At 54.9% G+C, this 25,575-nt stretch overlaps 1 protein-coding gene across 6 annotated transcripts in view; it reads right to left on the minus strand.

The window, feature by feature from the left end:
- OTUD7A (OTU deubiquitinase 7A) overlaps positions 1-25,575 on the minus strand; it is an 80,518-nt gene that overhangs the window by 12,312 nt on the left and 42,631 nt on the right. For 2 of the 6 annotated variants that reach the window (XM_079763960.1, XM_079763961.1), the window contains exons 4-6: positions 21,785-21,965; positions 1,760-1,853; positions 739-831 (exon numbers count right to left, since the gene is read on the minus strand). Coding sequence is in view for 2 of the 6 variants with exons in the window: in XM_079763959.1 (XP_079620085.1) it covers positions 118-143 (26 nt within the window). In the remaining 4 variants the exon portion in view is untranslated. Of the gene's footprint in view, positions 1-117; positions 335-738; positions 1,277-1,759; positions 1,854-21,784; positions 21,966-25,575 lie in introns of those variants that run through there. The other 4 variants (XM_079763962.1, XM_079763964.1, XM_079763963.1 and 1 more) reach the window with 4 other exon arrangements.

Here is a 25,575-nt window from a genome sequence, read left to right on the forward strand (position 1 = left end):
CTGCAGGCCGACGCTCTATCCACTGAGCCACACCGGTGAGGGCTCCATTGATTTTTAGAGAGAGTGGAAGGGATGGGGAGAGAGAGAGAAACATCGATGTGAGAGAGACACACCCACTGGTTGCCTCCCGCACGGGCCCCCATCAGGGCCGGGGATCGAGCCTGCCACCGAGGTACGTGACCTTGACCGGCAATCGAACCCGGGACCCGTCAGTCCTGGGGCTGACGCTCCATCCACTGAGCCACACCGGCGAGGTCTGCTGGGACGAAGTTCTGGGCTGGGTCTGGGACAACGCCCTGACTCCCATGTCAGACGTTAAATCCTAACAGTCCAAGTCGCCAGGCTCCTCCGGGGGCAATTGTCGCAGGGTGAAGCTAGAAAGTGAGAAGACTACTGGGCCTGCCCGGCCGGCGGGGCTCCGCGGCTGAGGGTCAACCTACGAACCAGGAGGTCACGGTTCGATTCCCCGTCAGGGCACAGGCTCGGGTTGCAGGCTCGGTCCCCAGTAGGGGGCGTGCAGGAGGCAGCCGGTCCATGATTCTCTCTTAGCATTGATGTTTCTCTCTCTCTCTCTCTCTCTCTCTCTCTCTCTCTCTCTCTCTCCATTCCTCTCTGAAATCAATAAAAATATTATTTTTAAAATGAAATCACTGGAGGATGGAAGGGAAGGGGGAAAAAGGGGGAGATATGGGTGAAACTATCAACAATGAAAATGTATTAAGAAGGAAATGGTTGGACCTGATGTTTGCGGCACCAACTAAGAGACTGTCTTCTCCCCTCCGTCCAGGCCCCACGGCCGCGCCCGGGAGTCTGTTCTCTCGTCACCTCCGCCTGGGGACAAACCAGAGGAGACGGCTCGTTACGCTCACACCCTCGGGCAGCGGGAAGGTGTGGCCCCTGGTCACTCCGCGAGGCTGCCTGTGGGGCTCGGCCGACCGCCCGCGGCCACACCGCTGCCTGCAGACACCTGCCCACCGGCCGGCCACTGGCCCCTACTTCTGGGGGCTTCTCACCGTCCCTTGGGTTAGCTGGCACCTACCTGCCACCGTCCACAGCCGTCTGTAACCTCCCACCAAACACCATCGCGATACGCTGCCTCTCAGCTTTTTCTCCCCCTTATTGCGGTAACACATACGTAACACGCGACTCACCGTTCTGCTCTTTGTGAGTGTACAACGTGGTGGCATTAGGGGCATTCCTGCTGCTGGACAGCCCCCCCCCCCGCCACCGTCCATCTCCAGAATTTTTAAAATCCTCCCCGAACGAAAGCCCGGCCCCCATTGGACACCGACTCCCCGTCACCTCCCCGGCCCCTGGCGACCGCTGTTCTGCGTTTGTGGCTGATGCTGACGACACTGGGAACCTCCCAGAGGCAAAGTGCGTCACACGTGTCCTTTCGTGAGGGGCCTAGTCAGCCCAGCATCACGTCTTCAAGGTTCATCTGCGTGGGAATGCACGTGTCAGAATGTCTTCTTTTTTAAAAATATTCTTGTTGATTTCAGGGAGGAAGGGAGAGGGACAGGGAGAGGGAGAAACATCCATGATGAGAGAGAATCATGGATCAGCTGCCTCCTGCACACCCCCTACTGGAGATGGAGCCCACAACCGGGACCTGTGCCCTGACCGGGAATTGAACCGGTGACCTCCTGGCTCGTGGGTCGACGCTCCGCCACGGAGCCACGCCGGCCGGGCCGGACTCCTTTCTAAGCCGCCAGCCGTCAGCCTGAGCCACCTGGCTGTGCCCACCTGGCGAGCTCACCTGGCGCCATGTTCTCCTAGGTCAGCATGCACCTGGGCTCCTGCCACTCTGCAGCCCCTGCTCAGGCTCGCGGGCTCCTCCACGGCCACGTGACCTGCAAAGGACACAGGTGCCGGGGGCTCGCCCTGCGATCGGTTCCGCTCACTCCCACCTTCTCCTCGGAGCCTGTTGTCCTAAGAGTCACCGTGTGAATTCCTGGAGCGGCGCCAACAAGCACGCCCGACTCGTCCACTTTATTTTCTTCTTTCCTCCACCCCCCACCCCCCAGCTAGCTGGCTTCCGAAGGGCGGCACTGCCGAGTGCCTCACGTGGGACTCCCTGTGAACTAGCAGAGGGAGCGCGGTGTTGATCCAGCCAGGTCAGTCCCCTGACCGCAGGTGGTCTTTCTTTGCATTCCTCACATCTAAGTATTCTCTCCCCACGCCCCCCCCCCCGTGCTTCTCTCCTAGAATACTTGCTTTTGGTTACTACCCCATTTAATTTTTTTAAAAAAATATGTTTTTATTTATTTTATTTGAGAGAGAGAGGAAGGGAGAGAGGGAGAGAGAGATATAGAAACATCGATGATGAGAGGGAATCATGGATCGGCTGCCTCCTGCGCGCCCCCTCCTGGGGATCAAGCCCACAACCCAGGCATGTGCCCTTGGCCGGAATTGAACCCGGGACCCTTCAATCCGCAGGCCGACGCTCTACCCACTGAGCCACACGGGCCAGGGCCATGGCAGCCTTTTGAGCCGAGGCCTAGCATGAGGGAGCTTCCATGGTAAGAAGCTGACTTTGGCTGCTGCTCCGGAGAGCAGATGGCCGCGGGCGGGCGGGGAGTGGGTGGCAGGAGAGAGGCGAGGCGATGAGTCAGGAGGCTACGGGCTCCTGCTGGGGGTGGGGGTGGGGGTGGGGGGGATGGTCCGGGTGAGGACGGCAGCCGTGGGGTGGTGAGAAGTGGTTGAATTCTTGACGTATTTCCCAAAAGCTGATTTTTTTAAAAAAAAAGGAATGCAAAAGGAGGTAATAAACAAGAGGGGCAGGAAGCAGATGTGAAGCGAGGAGCAAGCCCAAGATGAGAGGGGTGGCCCTAACCGACATGTGCCACTAATTAAATTAAATGTGCAGACACCAGACGCTCCAGTGCAAAGCAATAAACTGGCAGACCGAGGACCACAGTTCACGAATGCTCTGTCTGTGGAAGATGTCTACAAGGTACAGATACAGAAAAGGTGAAATTTAAATGGCAGGTGCCGGGCCGGTGGGCTCAGTGGATGATCACTGACCTATGCACCAGGTCACAGTTTGATTCCCGGTCAAGGGCACATGCCTGGGTTTCAGGCTCGATCCCCAGTGTGGGGGGTGCAGGAGGCAGCCGATCCATGATTCTCTCTCATCACTGATGTTTCTATCTCTCTCTCTCTCCCTCTCCCTTCCTCTCTGATATCAAAAATTTTTTTAATTAAAACGGTAGGAAAGGAACACACTATGCAAATTGCAATCAGCAGAAAGCTGCTGTGGCCCGTGACTGTCAGGCAGAAGAGGCTTTGAGGCCGAGGGCACTCACCAGCGACGAAGAGAAGTGCTTCGTAATAATGAAATCACACGTCATAGGCGTGGGGGCAGAAAAGACTTGACCTTGCCGCTGACACACTTCACCCAAAGGACACACAGGATTTTATACTCTCAAGAGCTGACGACTACCAAATGTTTTCAGGGCACACGGAACCTTTTTAAAAATATTTATACCAACGGAGCTTTTCTATGACAGTGGGTGGCAATACAGTACTTAGGTTATTTAAAGATAAAAAGATTGATTATATTTTGGGATGTGAAGCATATCACACAAAAAAGTCCAAGGGTTAAATCGCACGGACGATGCTCTCTGGCCATGCCGCAGTTGGGTTCGGCCGATAACTTTACAAATCCCGGTACACTGAGGAAACTTAGCACACCCTTCTACATAGCTCATGAGACCCTCTTCCAAGTGACACAGGAGGTTGGGGTGGAGGAGGTCAATGCGGGGGGAAATAGGGACAGCTGTCATACTTTCAACAATAAAAGTTAAGTTAAAAACTAAAGAAAAAGCTAAGATCTGGAGTCTTCAAGCAACGCAGAGAAATGCTCAAAGGAGAACGTCATTTTAATGGAAACGCTTCCTCATCGTCAAGCTTCGGTCTTACCTGTGTGTTTGTTTTCTGCCCAGTGAGGGCTTAGGTATGCCCCCAGGTCAATGGACAACAGACTGGCGGCCAGGTAGCAGGTGGGTGGGGGTGCTGCTCATCCCAAGCAGCAACGGTAATGCAAGAACAGGGGACAGCCGAGCAGAGGTAGAAGAGAGAGGCATGCATCCAACGAGGGTCTTCACCCTCCCTGCCTGCGGCTACAAACCCAACCTCGCCACGGTATAGTCACGCCCATACCCCACCTCCTGCTCCTTCCTGTCTAGAACAGAAAAGCAGGTGGGGTCCCAGGCCCTGAACCCATAGGTTCTGTCCTTGGTGCTGAATACACACTGTCTTGGGTGCTGGATCTACAAGCCACTGGACTAGGGGCGGAGCTCAGACACTGTCCCAGGTGCTGAATCGATAGACAAGCCCCAGGCGCTGGACCGCGGGCGCTGTCCCAGGTGCTGAACCCATAGCCACTGCCCTTGGTGCTGAACTCACACTCTCCCAGGTGCTGAATCCACAGGACACTGTCCTGGGTGCTGAAACGATAGGCGCTGCCCCACGTGCTAAATCTATAGGCACTGTCCCACGTGCTGAACCCACAGGCCACTGTCCCAGGTGCTGAAACTGTAGGCACCGACACAGGTCCTGGATCTATACACACTGCCCCAGGCGCTGACCCTATAGGCGCTGCCCCAGGTGCCGGGTCACCAGGACACTCAAACTGGAGCAGCTGTGGCCAGCGTTCTCATTCTCCCATTGCCAACGCCTGGGCGAGTTACTTAACGTCTACTTCTGCAAAGTGAGGGTGGAAACGACGCCTTCCGTATGTGGTTCCTGAGGAGATGAGATCAGATGATGTGTGTGAAGATGTCAACGGTGCCTGGCCCAGAGAGAGGATGTGGTGGGGGTTGGATCTCACTGTATCACTCCTCGTGCTACTGGCTCTCGTCATGGTCCAGGGGACACTTGCAACATTACTTCAAACAACTCGAGGGATACATGCCAACCAGGGCCAGGAACAGCCCTAGCCAGTGTGGCCCAGTGGATAGAGCGTCAGCCTGCAGACGGAAGGGTCCCGGGTTCCATTCCATGCCCAGGTTGTGGGCTCGATCCCCAGTAGGGGGCGAGCAGGAGGCAGCCAATTAATGATTCTCTCTCATCATTGCTGTTTCTATCTCTCCCTCTCTCTTCCTCTCTGAAATCAATAAAAAAAAATACACGTTACTACGAACACAGCTGACTCACCAGTGACCCTTAGGTGGGGTCACCCATGTGCCTGACCCACCCCCAAAGCAATGACTAGATGCTCACTTGACACAATTGCACATTTATACACTGCCAAGTGGTTTGAGATATTTTAATGGACCTCACATAAATAAATGCCTCAGATTTCTATTTTATACAAATCCAAAAATGGGGGAGAGAGGGCCAGGGCCAGCTGAAAACACAATAGACACAGATTGGGCACCGCAGAGGGGGATGCTGGATTTAACGGCCCGTCTCAGACCCTACCATTAGGATCAATTTAAATTACATTTGGTGGAAAAGATAATAGTATTTCAGGTCAGGGAGAGACAGTGATGGCTGCAGCCAGGACAGCAGGAATGAGAAGAGGCAGGCAGAGTGGCAGATATTTGAGAAAATGAGTTATGGAGACCTTTAGATTGATTAGACGTGGATGCGGGCTGATGTGTGTATGTGTGAGTGTGTAGCCTGTTATGTGGTGTGTGTGTGGGGGGGATGTGTATGCACATGTGTGTAGCATGTGTTGTTTGTGTGTCTTTGTGATACACCGTGTGTGTTTGTGTATGTGTGTTTATGGGTCTGTGTGGTACAGTGTGTGTGTGTGTGTGTGTGTGTGTGTGTGCACCGACACTGCTTACATGTGTGAGGACCAGTCCAGACAGGTGGCCGAGACCTGTACGGGAAGAGGGAAGCAGCCAGGGACCAAACCAGGAGGTGCCCTGCCTGGGAGACAGGATGCTTAAATGACCAGCCTCTGGAGGAACGGAGACAATATATCCCGTACCCACCTGGTCAGAAACCGCAGGCTGGCCCGGCTGGTGTGGCTCAGTGGTTGAGCATCACCTATGAAGCAGGAGGTCAGGGTTCGATTCCCGGTCAGGTCACATGCCCAGGTTGCGGGCTCCATCCCCAGTAGGGGGCGTGCAGGAGGCAGCCGACCTGTTTCTCTATCATCGATGCTCAACTACTGAGTCAGGCCAGCTGGGCAAGGCAATCTATTTTAAAAATATTAAAATGAAACATAAAATGCAGCTCATGGCATACATTGTGGTATGTCATGAACCCGACACCCTCAATGTGTCCACTCTTCCTTCCTTCCTTCCTTCCTTCCTTCCTTCCTTCCTTCCTTCCTTCTTTTTTTCATTCATTCATCCATCCATCCATCCATCCATCCATCCATCCATCCTTCCATTCATCCATTCATCCATTCGTCTAGCTTTATACTTTCATTGAGCATCTTCCAGACAGTCCTAAAAGCTGGTTAGGTAGGCAGAAAAACAAAGACACAGTCCAAGGCATGAAGAGCAGAGCGGGGACAGGATGGTGCAGTGGGCGCACCACCTGCTCGCTCGAGTACCAGCAGAGCAGGGCACCCCAACACAGGCCTCTGTTCTGTTCCCGGAACGGGCCCCGCCCCGTGCTGCGCAGCACCCCCCAGCCTGGCCCCTGGCCGGCTGCCTCCGGCCCGGCATCTGGGCCTCACCTGAGCGTCTCCCCCCAGAGGCCTTCCTCAGCCACATCTCACCTCGGATCCTGCATCCCTTCACCTGCTCCGTTTCCATGGCAACGCTCCTCACCTTCCCCATGCCGGCGCACCAGGTGATCCCCACCGCACACTCAGCATTTGGCGAGTGAGCGGCTTTTTTTTTTTTTTTCATTATGGACAAAGAAAGGGAAGCGAAGACGTGACAGCAAAACAGAGAATAAGAAGAAAACACACCCCATTGAAGTTCAGAGACGCGTTTCTTCGCTGTTGGAGATGGTGTTTCAAAAGGCTGCCGGGAAGGTAACGCACATATTGTGAGGAACCTTGAAGTCAGGGTTCTCATCTCTTTTTTGTTTTGTTGTTAATGATATCTGACTAAACTCAGCACTCATTCCTTATTTTTAATATGTTTTTAAAAAATGGGTTTTTAGAGAGAGAGGAAGGGAGAGGGGGAGAGAGAGGGAAACATCAATGATGAGAGAGATTCATGGATGGGCTGCCTCCTGCATGCCCCCCTACTGGGCATCGTGTGCCCTAATCAGGAATTGAACCAGTTCATAGTCAATGCTCAACCACTGAGCCACACAAACTGGGCGAGAGCCCGCACCTTTCAAACAGCATTTTCACCCTCGACTGTGCTGTTATAAAGACGAGGACTTTATCTGTGTGCCAGGCTTCTCCCTCCCCCCACCCAGGGATTTCCCGAAGTCAGACCACCATTTGTAAGGTTTATATCATTCATACTTCGCGTTGCTGCTATAATCCACAGAGGTGGCTAATCTTTCTTAATTTTTTAAAGATCTTTTTTATTGATTTCAGAGAGGAAGGGAGACGGGAGTGGAGCATAGAGAGAAACATCCATGATGAGAGAGAAACATGGATCAGCTGCCTCCTGCACGCCCCCTCCTGGGGATGGAGCCCACAACCCGGGCCTGTGCCCTGACCGGGAATCGAACCGAGACCTCCTGGTTCCTAGGTCGACGCTCAACCCCTGAGCCACGCCGGCCGGGCTGTACATTTAAACAGACGGGAGGTTCACCAGCCTTCTTCGACCAAGCTCTCAACGCTTCTTCACTTCCGTGCCGGCTGGATGTTGACGTTCAATAGTCTGGCTCAAAGCGCGCATTCAAAGGGCTCACAGCAGCGAGGCTGTCCGATGCCTGGCCCGCGGCCGGCAGGGGATCTGCCCGTGGCCTCTGTCTTCGTACTGAGGGCGGTTTGGCTGAATGAGACCGCGCCGGGACACCACTGTTCCCTCGGCGCCGCTCCGTGTCCGTGCGGGGGGTGAAGCGCGGCAGAGGCTGGCCCGCACGGTGCCCCCCGCCGACATGCGTCCCGTGTCGTCCCCTCCATGCCAGGTGAAGGGCGCCAAGGGAACCGGGAGAGTCGCCGCGTCTGGCCGGTGTGGCTCAACCTACGAACCAGGAGGTCACGGTTCGATTCCCAGTCAGGGCACATGCACAGGTTGCAATATATTTTGTATTTTTTAAATTAATATTTTTATTTAATATATTTAATGTATATATACTTTTTAGAAAGAAAGTCACCAGGACTTTGTATCAATCATTTCATATTGTGTGTATGTGTGTATCCTTTTTTAAAATGCGTTTTTTTTTCTTTTTTCTTTTTTAAAATTTATTTCTTTGTGTTGTTGTTGTTGTTAATCCTTACCCAAGGATATTTTTCCCCATTTATTTTTTTGAATATATTTTTATTGATTTCAGAGAGGAAGGGGGGGGGAGAGAGAGAGAGAAACATCCATGATGAGACAGAATCATGGACCAGCTGCCTCCTGCACGCGCCCTTACTTGGGATCAAGCCTGCAACCCCAGGCCTGTGCCCTGACCGGGAATCGAACCGTGACCTCCTGGTCATAGGTCAATGCTCAACCCCTGAGCCACCCGGCCAGGCCTGCTCTCTCCCACGTTGGGCAGCAGATCCGCTGACCCAGCCCCCTATTCTGTTCCCTTTCGCTTTGATTCCGTTCGAAGCGGCTGGCCAAACAGCGCCGTGAGCTCCAGCCACGTTGCTGCGGGCACTGCTCTCCTGTCTGCTGGAGCTTGTTTCGCCGAGAAGGAAGCGCCCCGGCTCTCGCTGGTGGTGCTGGCTGCTGAGGGCGCCCGGGGCCGCGGGAATCACAGCCCAGCCACCAACAGCTAGAGCTACTGCTGGCGTCAGAGCCAGACGCCCTCTGAAGGCAAGTCCAAAACGCCATCCCAGTCCACGTCCTGCTTCATCTGTAAGATCCCGAGGAACGTGGGGTTCTGGGTAGGGGTGCGTTGGGGAGCCCCCCACCCCAAAAGCAAAGTGGCAGCTTCTACACTGTAACAGGGTCATTTTCTTCCTGCCTTGTGAAAACTGAACTCATTTCCCCATTGGCCATGGATCCTCAGATGTCTACACTTTCCAACTGTGTTCATAGAAAACATTTTTTTGTGCCCGGCCGGTGTGGCTCAGTGGTTGAGCACTGACCTGTGAACCAGGAGGTCACGGTTCGATTCCCGGCCAAGGACACACACCCGGGTTGTGGGCTCGATCTCCAGGAGGGGGCGTGCAGGAGGCAGCCGATCCATGGTTCTCTCTCATCGCTGATGTTTCTATCCTTCTCTCTCTCTCTCCCTTTCTCGCTGAAATCAAGAAAAACATTACAAAAATATAAAGTAAAAGGGCCATCACAGATAGGAGTGAGGTGTGAATGCGGGCGAGCAAGAACCTCTTTGCATAATTAGGCCCTGTGGCGAGAGGAATGAAGTGAGATGCCTGCATATAGAAGGTGTGGGCATGGGGGGTTCAGGGCACAGGCCAGGCCTGGGAGGGGCATCACCCTGCCCAGGGCTGAGCACCCCACCACAGGCACCCACAAAGAGAAGAAATAGTAATTATACACGGGCTGCCATCATGGTCACCTGCCAGGGAAAGCCGTTCGTCGTCTCAGACTAGAAATAAAACTACTGCCACGGAACTTGACATTCCCTATAACTTTGGCGTTTTGCTCGAACGAGAACGAGCCGGGCTCGGAGTAAGAGAAAGAAACGTTTTTAAGAAGCGAGGGTTGTCCGGTAGAAGATACAGGGTTTTCTGGTGAAATCTGAATTTCAGAGAAACAGCACATGTTTTCTGTAAGTATGTCCCATGCAAATATTTGGGATAAATTTGTATTAAAACATGAGCTGATATTTCTCTGCAATTCACATTTTAAAAAACGGTTTATTTTGTTAGTCCTCACTCGAGGATATATATATATATATATATATATATATATATATATATATTCCCATTGATTTTTTTTTTTGAGACAGTGTAAGGGAGGGGAGGAGGGGAAGAGAGAGAGAGAAACATCCGTGTGAGAGAGACACATCAATGGGTCACCAGGTTTCTTTCCCGCAGGAGCCCCGACTGGACCAGGGATCGAACCTGCAACCCAGGTACATGCCCTTGACCAGGAATGGAACCTGTGACCCTTTGGGTCACAGGTCGATGCGCTAACCACTGTGCTCCCCCAGGACGTGGCTTTTCCTACCAGTGAAGCGGGAAGGGGACAGCGTTTTCCCAGCCAGCGGGGCGGGCCAGCCTCCTGTGGGCCCTGCGGGCGGCCAGCCAGCCCTCTGATGGCTGTTTTGCCTGTGGTTGTGCTGGGGGGAGGTGGGGGGGGGGAGGGCCGGAGGACGCCGGCGGACCTCGGTTTTCACCAGGCAGGCTACGTAACCAGGTTGCAACTGTGCACGAGACTCGTGGCTCCCCACACACACGGTGACTCACCTGCGATCCCGGCGGAACTGTGACAGCACCCTGACCTACTTGGTGCCGGGAAGCCGCTTCCCCATTTAACGCGTCTCTGACGGCCGGAGCCAGCGCGGCGCGGCGCAGGAGCAGTTCCAAAGGATCGGTGGACAGCCCGGCCGGCCCGGCGCGGCTCCGCGTGTGAGCGTCCACCTATGACCCGGGAGGTCTGGGTTCGATCCCCGGTCAGGGCACATGCCCTGGTTGCGGGCTCCATCCCCAGGAGGGGGGCGTGCAGGAAGCAGCCGATCCGTGATTCTCTCTCATCATGGATGTTCCTCTCGCTCTCCCTCTCCCTTCCTCTCTGAAATCAGTAAAAATATATTTGGAAAAAAAAAAAAAAAAAAGATGGGGTGGACAGTTGCCACTTGGCCCCGGAAGATCCCAAAGGCTGGTGTGGCAGGTGTTGTGACTCACGGGGACCCCGAGGGCGGGGCTGGGGAGAGGGACAGGGAACAGCGAATCGCCAGCCCGGGGTCTCCTGACCGATGTCTGTCCGTCCCGCTGGGCAGCCTCGGGCCTCACTCAGGGAGGGGAACGAGAGGAAGGAGAGCTAGGCCTGGCAGCGGGGAAGACTGGCCCCCGGGGTCACCCTCCTGACGGCCCAGGGGCACAGCGCCCTGGAGGAGGGCCTCAGACACACAGTGTTCACCCGTCTCCTGGGGGGAGGGGGCATTGCTCTTGGAGCTTTTGTCTGCCAGGAGCAAACCCCCCCCCCCTATGTGACAAGAATCCTGTAAGCATTTTTCTCAAAAAGACAAAATACAAATGAGCCTTGATGAGTAGAGTCTCTCTCTCTCTTTTTTGTTTTGTTTTGTTTTTCCTCACCAGGGGATATTTTTCCCATTGCTTTTCAGAGAGAGTGGATGGGAGGGAGGGGGAGATAGAGAGAAAGAGAGAGAGAGAAAGAGAGAGAGAGAGAGAGAGAGAGAGAGAGAGAGAGAGAGAGAAACATCCATGAGGAGAGAGAATCATAGATCAGCTGCCTCCTGCACGCCCCCTACACTGGGGATCGAGCCTGCAACCCGGGCCTGTGCCCTGACAGGGAATCGAACCGTGACCTCCTGGTTCCTAGGCCGACGCTCAACCACTGGGCCACGCCGGCCGGGCAGTGGCTACTCCTGCTGCTTAGAAGGGTGGCCTCCATTTAGTGTTCTTTAGTGACTAGAGCACGAAGCGTTCACCGAAGGCTTTACTGATTAACGTCCAGAAGGCCGCAGAGATTTCCGAGACACGGGCGGGGGTCCGTCCCCGGCTGCTGGGACTAGGAGGGGTAGGGCCGGGGCCAGAAGTCCAGTGTGGCACCCATGTGCCTCCTTGCCCCCGGCTGCTGTGCAGGGCAGGGCCTGGGGCCGGGGCAACGCCAGACCTCTAACACAATAGCTTGCCTCATCGCACAGAGGGCCTTTGTGGGCAAGAGTTCTGGAGCAAAACAACTCCTTTTTTTTTTTTTTTAATTCTTTTAATTGATTTCGGAGAGGAAGGGAGAGGGAGAGAGAGATAGAAACACCAACGATGAGAGAGAATCATGGATCGGCTGCCTCCTGCACGCCCCCCACTGGGGATCGAGCCTGCATTCCGGGCATGTGCCCCAACCGACCGGGAATCAAACTGTGACCTCCCGGTTCATAGGTCAACGCTCAACCACTGAGCCACGCCGGCCGGACACAACATCTCTTCTTGGAAGAGGATCCCCAGAGTTACAAACGCAGGACCCTGCCCGGCTCCGACGGGAAACACTGACCCTCATCTCCTTCTCAAAGCACACGGAGGCCCCCAAGGTTGTCAGCAAAACCCCCAGCACCCACACAACCACCCGCCAGAAGCCGCTTCTAGGGAATGGCTTACTCCTCCACACTTTCTTTGAAAGCCCCCGAAACAATGAAAAGGGAGAGAGAGAGAGAGAGAGAGAGAGAGAAATATATTCCACCTGCCACGAACCTGGGCGACAAACACAAGCGCAAGGCATCTGTGTGTGTGTGCTAGGGCCAGTGTCATCAGAGTGGCCACGGCGCGTGCCCGCCCGCCGACCCCTGGGGGGAGGACCCCGCTGTGCAGCGTGGACAGCACAGAAATGCTTCCCCCTTCCAGGCCCTTCTTGTAAACCTGGACTCGGAACAGCGAGGCAGAGAGAAGAGTTTTGAAAAATCTAGTGTGCAGCCCTGGCTGGGGTTTCTCAGTGGTTGGAGCGTCGGCCTGTACACCGTTAGGTCACGGGGTTGATTCCCGGTCAAGGACACATACCTGGGTTGCAGGATCCATCTCCCGGCCCTGGTTGGGGTGTATGCACGAGGCAACCAATTGATGTGTCTCTCTCACATCGATGTTTCTCTCTCTCTCTCTCTCTCTCTCTTTCTTCCACTCTCTCTAAAAATCCATGGAAAAGATATTCTTGGGCGAGGATTAACAACAACAACAAAATCTAGTGTGCAGTAATTTGTCTTATCAGATAGATGTAGCTCGTATGGCTTACAACTGCATTCAGGGGCTGCGATGTATACATATAATGGAAAAGAGGAAACAGTCACTTCTTTTTCTCTTTTCTATTGACTTCAGCGAGGAAGGGAGAGGGAGAGAGAGAGAGAAACATCCATGATGAGCGAGAATCACCGGCCGGGTGAAGCGATCACTTCTTAGACTAAGGTGACCAGATCGTCCCGCTTTTGGCGGGACAGTCCCGATTTTTAACAATTTGTCCCGCGTCCCACGGCGTTTTAAAAAAGTCCCTATTTTTGGAAAGAATTATCTTAGACTGAAGTCGGTGCTGCAGGACAACCGAGTCCCGTTACCGCGCGTCGCCGTGGGACCTGGGTTTTGTTTACTTCCCACGCTGGCGACGTGGGGGCTGAGGCTGGAAAATGCCTCGGGTGTTCCCCACGCCGCCCCGTCAGCGCTCCCGGGGAGCGCAGCAATTCCAGGACGCGTAATCCAATTTCTGGTTTTAATTCCCGCAGGACGGCTCAGGGCCTTTAGCAAACACAGATGGGGAGCCAGTTCCGAACGAGGCACCGCGGAGACGAGACGCAGCGGGGACGTCTCCTCCAGGAGGCGAGGAGCCAGGCGGAGGCACGCTCTCCACACGGCTCATTCCTCATCGCGAGGCCTTGCTCATGTGCCCGTCTTCCCTCGGCCGGCCGGGGTGCGTTCACAGACAGGGTGAAGAGGGTTCTCACTCTGCTCACTGCTTTCTTTTTTTTTTTTTTCTCCTCCTCAGCAATGACCGGTCGGGCCTTGGAGAAAACTAAGAGGCCACGGTGCATGGAGCCGTGGGATGAAATGGGAATATCACAGGCCGGGCAGCTGCGTGTCTTCCTTCAACGTGTGAAACGAAGACCTAAGGCCGTGGTCGGCAAACCGCGGCTCGCGAGCCACATGCGGCTCTTTGGCCCCTGGAGTGTGGCTCTTCCACAGAATACCACGGCCTGGGCGAGTCTATGTTGAACAAGTGGCGTTAGAAGAAGTTTACGTTTAAAAAATGTGGCTCTCCAAAGAAATCTCAATCGTTGTCCTGTTGGTATTTGGCTCTGTGGACTCATGAGTTTGCCGACCACCAGGCTAGGGAACAGCCCGCAGTGAGGGCTGGAGCCAGGAGGGGGCCTTCTCCAGGCTGGGCGCTCCCTCCCTGTCACCATGGAGACAGCAGGGCCACGCACAGACGCTCCTCCACGCCCGCGTCCATGCTCCCGGCCCTCCAGGCACGTCGGGCGTGCAGGAGCTGAATTTAAACGCAGCCGCATACTGATGCTGTAACAACGGAACCCCACGTGCTGAGCAGCGGGGTCTCGCCTGGACCGGCCCCTCCCAGGAGCCCCGAGGCCTCAGGCGCCCTTTGTGATCGCGCACTTGTGAGCACAACGCCTGCCAGACTGTCCCCCGGATGAGGCAAGCCAACTTGGGCAGAAGAAAGGTCAGGGGCCCCGCCCATCGGCGACCCTCTCTCATCACGGATGTTTCTCTCTCTCCCTCTCCCTTCCTCTCTGAAATCAATACACATAGCCACCTGCTGGTTTGCCGACCATTGACCCTTCTCCCTGCGGCCGATCGAAGTGTGCCGAGCGCAGAGCGTGGCTCAGCCCAAAGCTCCAAACACATCATTCCCGGTGTCCCCTGGAAATCGGTAGTTTTATTCCTTCCTTCCTTCCTTCCTTCCTTCCTTCCTTCCTTCCTTCCTTCCTTCCTTTTTTGCTAATCCTCACCTGAGGATACTTTCCCATTGATTTTTAGAGAGAGTGGAAGGGAAGGGGTGGGGGAGAGAGAGAGAGAGAGAGAGAGAGAGAGAGAGAGAGAGAGAGAGGATGATGAGAAGAATCATTGATTGGCTGCCTCCAGCACGTGCCTCAACGAGGGCCAGGGATCAAGCCTGCAACTGATACGTTCCCTTGACCAGAATCGAACCTGGGACCCTTCAGTCCACCTGCCAATGCGCTATCCGCTGAGCCAAAACCGACCAGGGCTTCCGTGCACGTTCGAGAGAATAAGGAGGAGAAGCAATATCCAGGCGTGGCGTAGGGGTAGTCCTTCGGTAGAAAACCATTCCCCTTCAGGGTGAGATGGCTTCCCTTTCCCATGTGGGCTCCGTGGGAAGAGAGAGGGGCCTGGTTTCCAGTGTGTTCCCCAGACGCGGCCCACGGTGGGAAACACCATCCCAGCTGGGTGAGACAGGCCTGCGCCCAGCGCCTCCCTCCCCAGGCCCGGTCCCCGCAAGGCGAGGCCCCGGTGGGAACTGGCTGTGAGGAGGCCGGCCCTCGCCTCAAGTCAGAAACACACTCCTGGGCAAAGCACAGCTGCCTCTTTTCTCCCGTTTTTTATTTTCTTTTTCTTTTTGTAAAATATGTTTTTATTGGTTTCAGAGAGGAAGGAAGAGGGAGAGAGAGAGAAACATCCACGATGAGAGAGAATCATGGATCGGCCGCCTCCTGCTCGCCTCACTCTAGGAATGGAGCCCACACCCTGGGCGTGTGCCCTGACCGGGAATCGAACCGTGACCTCCTGGTTCCTAGGTCGACGCTCAACCCCTGAGCCCCGCCGGCCGGGCCTGTTTTCTGTTTTTATGGCAAAAGAAACGCCCGGTGATTGAACACTTGCTGGTCTCCGTCGGACAAACCCTGAGTGTGGCCAGCGATCCCGGGGAGGTGCCGCCGACCCTGAGTCCCAGGGGCTTTAAGCCAACAGGAGTCGAACCCAGACCAGACGGCACAGGGCCTGGCACCCTCAAGCCCTCCCCGCGCCAGGCCCGCTCGCGCTCCTTCCCTTCCGCAGCAGCCGGGGGGGGGGGGGGGGGGGGTCTGGGAAGGCACTGGGTCTCCAGCCAAGAGCCAGCCGCCCCTCTCCCAGGACACCACACGGAGCCAGGGACAAAAGCATCTCCCTCACCCTCCGGGGAGGCCCACCTCCTGGAAGCCACCACGGCTGGCTGTTCAATCCAGTATGCGCCCCACCTTCTGTCTGCTCCATCCCCGGGCGCAGCGCGCACGCACAGGCGCACACACACCCACCCGTGCGCGCACCGGCACACCAGCGCTCACACGCACCGCCCCCCCCCCCCCCCCCCCCCACACACACACGGGGCGATCCCTCCCAAGGTGGCTCAGGTAGGGGTCCCCCCCCCAACCCCCCGCGCCGGCCGGCCGCGTGGAGCGCGCCCCCTGCTGGCCGTGCGCGGGAGCTGACTCAGCCCTTCTTCCCGGGGGGCCCAAGGGAGGAAATCCGTGACCTGAACACCCACAGGGAAGGAAATGCACAGCCGAGGCAGGGCTGGCTTCTCGGAAACGGAAGAGGGTCCGCAGGGACTGCTTTCCTGAAGGGTTTCCGGAAACGAGGGGCGGGCGGCTAAGCCTGCAGCTGGAAGGACTGACTGCATTTGTGTTTATTTTCACTGAGCAGCACAGCGAGCTCAGCCAGCACCGTCGTGGTGAGCATCTCCACGGGCTACAGGCGGGAATGAACGGGTCTGCGGCCAGACTGGTGCACAGACTTGCTTTTAAGAGAGAGTGGAAGGGAGGGAGGGAGGGGCGGGGGGGAGGGGAGAGAGAGAGAGAGAGAAACATCGATGTGAGAGACCCTCTGTCTGCCACCCCCACACGTGCCCTGACCGGGGCCGGGGACCGGACCTGCATCCAGACCCCATTTCTAAAAGGTTCACAGCCCAGAGCCCGAACAACCAGTTTCCTCCACGGAGAACACTTCACGCGCGGAAACGCCTCGACCGTGACGTCAGAGCCCAAATGTTAGAGCGCCTGTAAGCAGCAGGGCAGCCCTGGCCGGGGTGGCTCAGTGGATACACCCACGGCCTGCAGACCAAAGGGTCCCGGGTTCGATTCCGGTCAAGGGCACGTGCCTGGGCTGCAGGCTCCTCCCCGGCCCCAGGCCCGGGTCGGGGGCGTGTGCAGGAGGCCGCCCATCGATGTGTTTCTCTCACGTCCACGTTTCTCTCTGTCTCTCCCTGAAAATCAATGGAAAAGCATCCTCGGGTGAGGATTCAAAAACAAACCAACAGACCAGCGCTCAACGGGGCAAAGTCACCAAAAAGACACACATTGGAGACAGCTCCGCTCCCAGGCCCGCCTCACCCAGCCTGGCCACGGCCGACACATGCGGCGCCTTCAGGAGGGGAGGCACAGGGCCGCCCTGCTTGCCCCTGAGGGTGGTGCCTCCCCCTCCCCCACAAGGCGAGCACAGGCTGCGGTGTCTCCCCAACTCCAGCGCTGCCCCCCCCCAGCAGCCCCTCCCTCAGGGGCACCTGCCACACACAATCCAGCTGAGCCCCAGACCTGGCAAGACTCCACAAAGCAATGGCTTCGCCCTAGCTGGTGTGGCTCAGTGGATAGAGCGCCGGCCGGTGGTCTGAAGGGTCCCGGGTTCGATTCTGGTCAAGGGCACATGCCATAATATATATATTTTTTTTTAATTAATTTTTTACAGAGAGGAAGAGAGAGGGATCGAGAGCTAGAAACATCGATGAGAGAGAAACATCGATCAGCTGCCTCCTGCACACCCCTGCTGGGGATGTGCCCGCAACCAAGGTACATGCCCTTGACCGGAATCAAACCTAGGACCCTTGAGTCCGCAGGCCGACGCTCTATCCACTGAGCCAAACCGGTTTCGGCTATATATATATATATATTTAAAGCAACGGCTTCTGCCCATGACCACCCTGAACGCCAGGGGCCTCTGGTACACCACAGCTTTCCCATCCCCTTCATGCCCATCCAGGAGCCGAGAGTCGCGCGTCCCTGACCAGACTCTAACGTTTGCGTGGCACGTGGCATTGCACTCCTTACAGACCCGCCATGCTGCTCTGGTGATGTAAGGCATGCATATTTCATCATTACTTTCATATATTTTTATTGATTTCGGAGAGGAAGGGAGAGGGAGAGAGAGAGAGAGAGAGAGAGAAACATCAGTGACGAGAGAGAATCACGGATCGGCTGCCTCCTGCACGCCCCACACTGGGGATGGAGCCCCCAACCCGGGCATGTGCCCCTGACCGGGGATGGAACCGTGACCTCCTGGTTCATAGGTTGATGCTGGGCAAGGCAAGCGTATTTCAGCCAACGAGGAGTGGTCATTCATTATTCAAAGCAAACATGTCAATATTCTCATCTTGGAAATGACGGGCTTGAGTAGGCATCCAGACTGCCTTGGGAACCTGCTTCCTTTCCTTCTCACAACGGTCGGCACTAATGGACACCCACAGGCACCATCATGATGGCCCGCTGCTCACACTTAGTGGGGAGAGGGTTCCCCCAGAACCGCGGGGGCGGGGGCGGTGCTGTAGGGAGGTCTGCGGCCCCCTGCTCGCTCTCTGCCCGCTTTGGGTGTTGAATTGGCCTTGGACGCTGGTGGGACACACAGCTACTGTGGTAAGGACACAAGAGCCCCAGAGAAGCCCCGGCCTGTGTGGGTGAGTGGATAGAGTGTCGGCCTGCAGACTGAAGGATTCCGGGTTCGATTCCGGTCAAGGTTGCAGACTCAATCCCTGGCCCTGGTCGGGGTGCGTGGGGTGGGGTGGGGAGGCAACCAATCTCCCCCCCTCCCCTTCTACTCTCTCTAAAAATCAACAGAAAAATATCCTCGGCTGAGGATGAACCAATAAAGAAATACATGTGCGAACTGAAAAACAAACACCGAAAAGCCGCCACCCCCTTTTGCGGGGCAGGCTGTTCCCAGATACATCTTGGGGGGTGAGGCGGGGGGGGGGGGTGTGACGACCAGGAAGGAGAGCTGGAGATTTCCCTGAAGCCCGCAAGGCCTGTGAAGATCTGGGCGGCACCGTCCACCTCCTCCTGGACACACCACCTGCCCGCCCCCATAGAATATCTTTACAATCCCCCCCACCCCCACCCCCGGCTCTCGACCCGCTGTCGTTCAGCAATCTCAGGCCGGGCGAGTGTCACGGGTGACTTTCCCCGGGCCCTGGAGCTGTGGCTGAAGCAGCTCCCAGACCCACCGGGAGCTCACACGTTCCCCTTGGGCTCCCCTCACATCGACCCACCCTCAGGCCCATAAATAACCAAAGACACAGCGCTGCACTCGAGCGAGCGAGGGGCTGGATGGAGCGCTCAGAGGGCAGAGGGCAGATCCGCCTGGCGCCCAGGCTTCTTTCTCCAAGGGCTGCAACCGCTACCGGGGAAGGAGGGGAGGGGACACGCGAGCGGCTGTGTCCAATGAAGGAAAGTTTTTGTTAATGATGACGTCACTGACATCTCCCCAATTTAAAGGAGCATTTAAGGCACAGTCGATGCAATTTTTTTTTTTCCTCCTCCAGGGAGAAGACACTAGGGAAGGCCTCCGGGTTCACAGCCAAACTGCATGAGCGGCTCTGCCTGCTGTCCAGCCGGACGCGGCGGGGCGAGCGGGCCGGGGAGCGAGGGAGGGAGCGGTGCTCGGGGCCGCGCGGTGGCCCACGCAGCCACAGCCCGGGCGCCCGGCTGGCGGCCTCCCGCACTGCCCCCGGGCCGGGCCGGGCCTGGGAATCGGCCGGCGTCGCGAGACCCCCCGGCGCGTCCGCACGCGCAGCGGGGCCGGTGCCCCCACGCCTGTCCTCACGTTCCAGTGCGGACAGCGAAGCGGCCCAGAGGAGCCGCCGGCCCCGATCCAGCCCGAGCGCCGCGCCCTGCCCGGGAGAGGCGCGCCTTCCGGGCTGGAGCCGGTGGCCACGGGCGCCCTCGGGGTCCAGAGAGGAGCCTGCAATGCAGACGCGCGGGCGAGCCCTGTGCGGACCCCATGACCCCGGCGCCCCCTGTCACCCCCGCGCCCTCGCTCCGGGGCCACCCGGTCTGCGCGCCCACCCGCCTCGCCCCGGGGCCACGGAGGGACCCGGCGCCCGCGCTCGCACGGAGCACCTGTGTGGTTCGCGGCCCCGACCCCGCCGCTGCCGTCAGCACCGCGGCCAGCGCCGTCTCACCTGCCGCACGCGCGCCTCTGCGCTCGGCCAGCCCCGCACCGAAGCCGCCGCTACCCGACTTCCATTTTCTCTCGCTTAACAGAAAAATCGGATCAGCTGTTCCGCTCGCGCTCCGCTCCGGGGCCGCGGCCCCCTCCCCAGCTGCCGCTCGCGGTCCCGGGGGCCTCTCCTCCCCCGCCTCCTCCCGCGCGCCGCTCCGCCCCTCGCGCCCGTGCGCTGGCGGCCGCGCGCAGCGCCCGCCCCCCGGCTCCGCCCGCCGCCGCCCGGCGCGCGCCCTCCCTGACGTCACCGGCCGCAGCCGCGTCCCCGGCGCCCGTGGAAGGTGGACGAGTGCGCGCCCTGCTCTGCGGCCCCGCCCCGCCGCGCCGCGCCGGCCCCCGAGCGCGCGCACTCGTGGCAGGACCCGGGAGAGCGCACGGCTCCCCCGCGCCCGGCACCGGCGCTCCGACGCTCGCCCTTCCCGATGCCCCCGGGCACCTGCCGGCGGGGCGACAGATAACGCTGCTTGGACAGCCTGCCCTTGCCCTCTGCTGCCTGGCACTGTTTGCGCCCACCCGTCCTTCCTAAGCATCCCAAACTTTCTCCCACCCATCCGGTCTCGGCTCCATCCCCAAGCCCCGCTCCGGGCCAACGCATCCCATCTCATCCAGAGTGGGTCCTTCTGCCTCTGAAGCCGCTTCTCCGACCTTCGCCCATCGCTCGCTTCCCTCTTAATACTTCTCGCGCCTCCACTTGGGGTGGTTTCCCTGGCTGATGCCAAGGACGGCCCACAGCTCTCTGCCCACACTCACATCTTCCTCCTGGTGTGACCACGCCCCCTTTGCAAATAATATTACGGATAATACCGCCCTCGTGTATTTCTTGACAATCCTTACTTTACTCCTCCAAGCTTAGGACATTTGCAAGCTTTTTAAACGTTATGTACCAGTATGTTTAATAAGATGTAATTTATTTGACTTTAAAATATATATTTTTATTGATTTCAGAGAGGAAGGGAGAGGGAAAGATAGAAGCATCAAAGATGTGCGAGAATCATCATCGATCGGCTGCCTCCTGCACGCCCCCTACTGGGGATGGAGCCCGCAACCTGCCGGTGTGCTCTGACCGGGAATCCCATGGTGACCTCCCGGTTCCTATGTCTACGCTCAACCACTGAGCCACGCCAGCCGGGCCACACCACGTTTGGTTCATTCACTCAGGAAGGTTATTTGGGTGGCTTCCGGTTTGGGATGATGTGGGGACCCTGGTCTACAAGCTGTTTGCATGCAAGTTTTGTACATTCCGGAGGGCTCGACTTTCAAAGCATATTCAAATCTGATTCCTTTTCATCAATGTCCTGCTACAACATGTATCCATGCCACCACCAGGACCCTAGCCCATGCCACCGCCACCATCATGACCCTAGTCCAGGCGTCCTCAAACTACGGCCCGCGGGAGTTTTTGCCGTTTTTTTTTTTTTTTTTTTTACTTCCAGATAAGATATGTGCAGTGTGCATAGGAATTTGTTCATCGTTTTTTTTTTTTTTAACTATAGTCCGGCCCTCCAACGGTCTGAGGGACAGTGAACTGGCCCCCTGTTTAAAAAGTTTGAGGACCCCTGCCCTAGCCCATGCCACCACCACCACCATGACCCTAGTCCATGCCACCACCACCATGACCCTAGTCCATGCCACCACCACCACCATGACCGTAGCCCATGCCACCACCACCATGACTGTAGCCCATGCCACCACCACCACCATGCCCCTAGCCCCCAATCCTCCCAGCTTTGTTCACCGGGGCCCTGTTCTTCTCGTCTCCAGGCCACCCCGGCATTCACACGGGGCATCGGCACTTGCTGTTCCGAATGCTCAGAGTGCACTCCGAGGGCAACCTGCATGGCTTGTCCTCGCACGATTTCACGTCTCTGCTTAAATAACTCTTTCCAGAGACGTCTTCTCTGAACATCCTACCTGACGTCAAACACCTGCCTCTCTCCCTGCCGTGTCGGGGTCTTTTCTTCCACGGACACATATGCTTCTCTTGCTTCTTTCATTATCCGCTGAGCCCTCCGGCCCGTAAGTCCCACCAGGACTGGAGCAGGCCGGGTCGGCTCACGGCGGTATTTCCGGTTCCCAGGACGGTACCGGGCACCTGGAAGACAAAGAGTTGTGTAAGAAACAGTTGTTGAGCACAGAAGGTGTTTGCTTTGGCAAATACTTTTAAATGCTCCCTGCCCTCCTTTAAAATATAACCTCTGTCTACAAGTAAGCCTTGGGGCTATTGGATGGCGATAAAATCTGTTCGGTGGTGGGAAATATAAAGCACGTTATTTTAATGGAGGCATCAATGAGGAACAATATTATAAAACAAATGCAGAATTGAAGTGGGGACTGTGACTTTCAAAAAATAATTATAGCCCTTGCCGGGTGGCTCTGTCAGTTAGAGCACCAAAGAGAGAGAGAGAGAGAGAGAGAGAGAGAGAGAGAGAGAGAGAGAAGAAGAAGAAGAAGAAGAAGAAGAAGAAGAAGAAGAAGAAGAAGAAAGAAAGAAAGCAAGCTTGTGGATTCCATTCCTGGTCAGGGCACATACCTAGATTTCGGGTTTGATCCCCGGCCCTGGTCAGGGTGTGTGCGGGAGGCAACCGATCGATGTTTCTCTCTCACATCCATGATTCTCTCTCCATTCCTCTCTTTAAAATCAATTTTAAAAAGCGATTAAAAAGTACTAACGTATTTAATTTATAAATAGATACTATTTAACAAATACATATACAGGGTGTCCCAAAACATGTAGATACACTTTAACAGCAGGTAGCTCAATTTTGAAAACGAAATGCATTTTCATAAGCACTGCCTTTGTAATTATTCAAAATGTGTATACACATTTCTGGGAGATACCTTATGTTGGTGCAAGCATTGAAGATTGATATTTTGGTCATAAAATGTTTTATAATACAGTCATAAAACAAAAGAAGAAAAAAGCATTTACCAGCATTTACACCCACACATCCTTTAAAAAAAAAAACAACAAACATTTATTTTATTTTATTTATTTCAGAGAGGAAGCGAGAGGGAGAGATAGAAATATCAATGATACGAGAGAATCATGGATCAGCTGCCTCCTGCACGCCCCCTACTGGGAATCAAGCCTGCAACCCAGGCCTGTGCCCTGACCGGGAATCGAACCGTGACCTCCTGGTTCCTATGTCGACGCTCAACCACTGAGCCACGCTGGCTGGGCCAGGCCCCTTCTTTGAGTGGCATGTGTCTGGCTCGTGCTTTATCTCACCCCCACAATGCACGGGTGGAACAGAGGAGCGACGGCACGCTAACAGGATGAGCGAGCCCTGTCTGGGGCAGCATTTCCTTCAGGCTGGGCTGGGGAGGGGGTCTTCTTCATGGCAGTCAGTTCATTTACGTTTCAAATGTCTGCCAGGCTACGGCGAGATGCACCCCCTCTGAATCATCACTACCCAGAGTGAATAGATGCGTGCGTTTATCTTGAGCACGGTAACTGGCGGTGAAGCATTCAGCGTTCCCTTCATTAGGCTGATGAGGTCTAAAAATAGATGCCGAGGATGTTTACCGGAAGCTAATAGACCCACCTGAGATGTAAAAAGCCCTGTACGCCCGGCCAGTGTGGCTCGCCGGTTGAGCGTTGACCCAGGAACCAGGAGGTCAAGGTGCGGTTCCCGGTCAGGGCACCTGCCCGGGGTGTGGGCTCGATCTTTGACAGGGGGCGTGCAGGAGGCAGCCGATCCATGATTCTCTCTCATCATTGTTTCTATCTCTCGTCCCTCTCCCTTCCTCTTGGAAATCAATAAAAATATATTTAAAAAGAGTGTAACCCCAAGGAAAGAAGGGGAAAGTAGAGAAAGCACAGATACCACTGAATGGGGAAGCGAAGATGCCGTGAAGATGGCTAAGCAAGCCCAGGGCTAGCTCCTAGGAGAGGACTCCTAAGGAACTGGACACCTGGGAAGATTAATCACGCGAACAAAAGAAGGTCCCGATAATGACTACCAACCGTATCTTAAGACACAGGAATAATCTGACAATTATAAGAGGAAAACTAAGCGTATGATGTTACCATTATATTTGAAAAATTAAATAAAGTGTCTAACTTCCTAGAAAATATGTCAGTTACCAAACTTGCCACTAAAAATAAAAAAAAAATTAGGAAATTTGAATAGTCCCATTAGCATTAAAGAAATAGAATTGGCCCTGCCCGGTTTGGCTCAGTGGATAGAGCGTCGGCCTGCGGACCGAGGGGTCCCAGGTTCGATTCAGGTCAGGGGCATGTACCTTGGTTGCGAGCACATCCCCAGTGGGGGGTGTGCAGGAGGCAGCTGGTCGATGTTTCTCTCTCATCGATGTTTCTAACTCTCTATCCCTCTCCCTAACTCTCTGAAAAAATCAATAATATATATATATATATAAAAGAAATGGAATCGGCACGCGGCTTATGGCATTTCAATTGGGCTCCGTAGAACTTTCAAATAACAAATCATCATCATTTTAATTAAAATTTCCCACAGAATACAAACAGAAGCAAAGGTGACCACATCAAATCATGAGATTAATATAACCTTGACAAAAATAGAATATTAATTTCATTCAGATCCAGTAATATGATAAAAAAAACCCCTCATGTTATCAGAATAGTTAATCCCAGGAATAACTGAACCTGAAAAAAATGGATTAGTGTAACTTACAGCACTGAAAGATTCCATTATTTTAATCGTTCTTGAAATATGCAAAAGTATAATGTATGATAAAAGTATAATAGTAGATATTTTTATCCTGGTTTATGTGATAAAATTATTATTATCTAATAGTATTATTTTATAATAAAAGTTACAGCACACACCATACCTAATGGCTAAATTTTAGAAGTATTCCTTTAAATTCAGGACAAAATAACAGCGTCTGTTAGGATCATTTCTGTTTAACAATGTCCTAGAGATCTTAGCAAATGCAATAAGAAAAGAAAAAGAAGAGTCCTATGGATTAGAAACAAAATTGATGCTATTCATAGACAAGTTTATTACATAAAAGCCCATCTCTGGCCGTGAGGCACCGCTGAAAAAAACTTCCCGCAAATGCTCCCTGGATCTGTGGCTTTGTCTTCTGAGTTATAATAATGCGGATTAACTATTAACCAGTTAACAATGAAGATTAATTATTAACCGTTAAAAATTCGGATTGCCTCTCAACCGGCTAAAAATGCGGATTAACTGTCAACCGGTTAAAAATGCAGATTTTGTAGTCAAAGAAAACACAATCATTTCAAGAGAAACATCTAAAGTGCTTTATTCAAAGTAATGTCCATCGCTAGCAACACATTTCCCCTATCTTTCAGGTAATTGGTGGGTACCGTCCCCATAGAACTTTTCTTGTTTTGAGGCAGACCATTCAGAGGCCCGATTTTCTGCTTCTTCGCACGTTTTGAAGGGCTGCTCAGAAAGTGCGTGTGCCGTCGATCGGAACAAGTGGTTGTCTGAAGGAGCAATACAACAAGATAGCAGACATATCAAATCGCATACATATCAACATGTGTGTAACTCCCTCTAGTGAAAAAAATCTGCATTATTCACCGGTGCACCTGGTATTTTAAGGGCTGTAGGAACAGAGAACACTTCACGGGCAACGCTGTGAAACCCACAATGGGGGATCTGGTGCCCCGAGTGCCCGGCTGGCAGCCACTGGCCCCGCCCACCCCGACAGTGATGTTCTCATGGGCGGCCTCGTGGCTGCTGGTT

This window comes from Cnephaeus nilssonii (genome assembly GCF_951640355.1).
Source record: "Cnephaeus nilssonii genome assembly, chromosome: 24".
Taxonomy (NCBI): domain Eukaryota; kingdom Metazoa; phylum Chordata; class Mammalia; order Chiroptera; family Vespertilionidae; genus Cnephaeus; species Cnephaeus nilssonii.